We start from the raw sequence: 542 nt of genomic DNA, 5'->3' as shown, positions 1-542 counted from the left end.
CTCCACCGAATTTTCCACACTGATATACTTCAACAGATAACGTAGCAAAACCTTACCAGAAACTTCATATTGATCTTGCGTATTGTCCACAGAACTCCAACTCGGGCTACTGTGAGCACTGATGCTGAATCTGCACACAGAACACTTTATATACCTTTTGGCGTGGCGGTCATGAAGCCACAGAGATCCTTATTGGCCAGCCAGTGTGGGTGTCCTTGTGTCAACGCTGTCGTGTGGCTGCCAGGGATCAGTGGCCTGGCGAGTTACTACGCTCAACCCATCAAAATTAATACATAAATAATCATAGTGATAATATGCTTGGACTATTCAGTGTGCTTAGACGTAGAATTCCTTTTTATAAACAAACATGTATGTTTGGTTTGAATAAGAGGGATTGTGAAACACATATTCCCCGATTTTTTATTATACATTGTTCATTTCGCAAACATTCGTACAAAGGGAAAATAAAATGAAATCGACAGTTCTGGAGCGCCATAGATTATTGTTTCGAAGCTAAAGAAATCAGTATCTTACTTTGTGTC

General features: G+C 40.2%; 1 protein-coding gene across 1 annotated transcript in view; it reads right to left on the bottom strand.

The window, feature by feature from the left end:
- The window catches only part of LOC119592835, a 3,904-nt gene that overhangs the window by 989 nt on the left and 2,373 nt on the right, over nt 1-542 (bottom strand). Inside the window, exon 3 of the mRNA XM_037941738.1 lies at nt 57-144. Coding sequence (XP_037797666.1) covers nt 57-144 — 88 coding nt within the window. The remainder of the gene's footprint in view (nt 1-56; nt 145-542) is intronic.

Source organism: Penaeus monodon, chromosome 31 (assembly GCF_015228065.2).
Source record: "Penaeus monodon isolate SGIC_2016 chromosome 31, NSTDA_Pmon_1, whole genome shotgun sequence".
Taxonomy (NCBI): domain Eukaryota; kingdom Metazoa; phylum Arthropoda; class Malacostraca; order Decapoda; family Penaeidae; genus Penaeus; species Penaeus monodon.
This window is presented reverse-complemented; position numbering and strand designations above follow the sequence as displayed.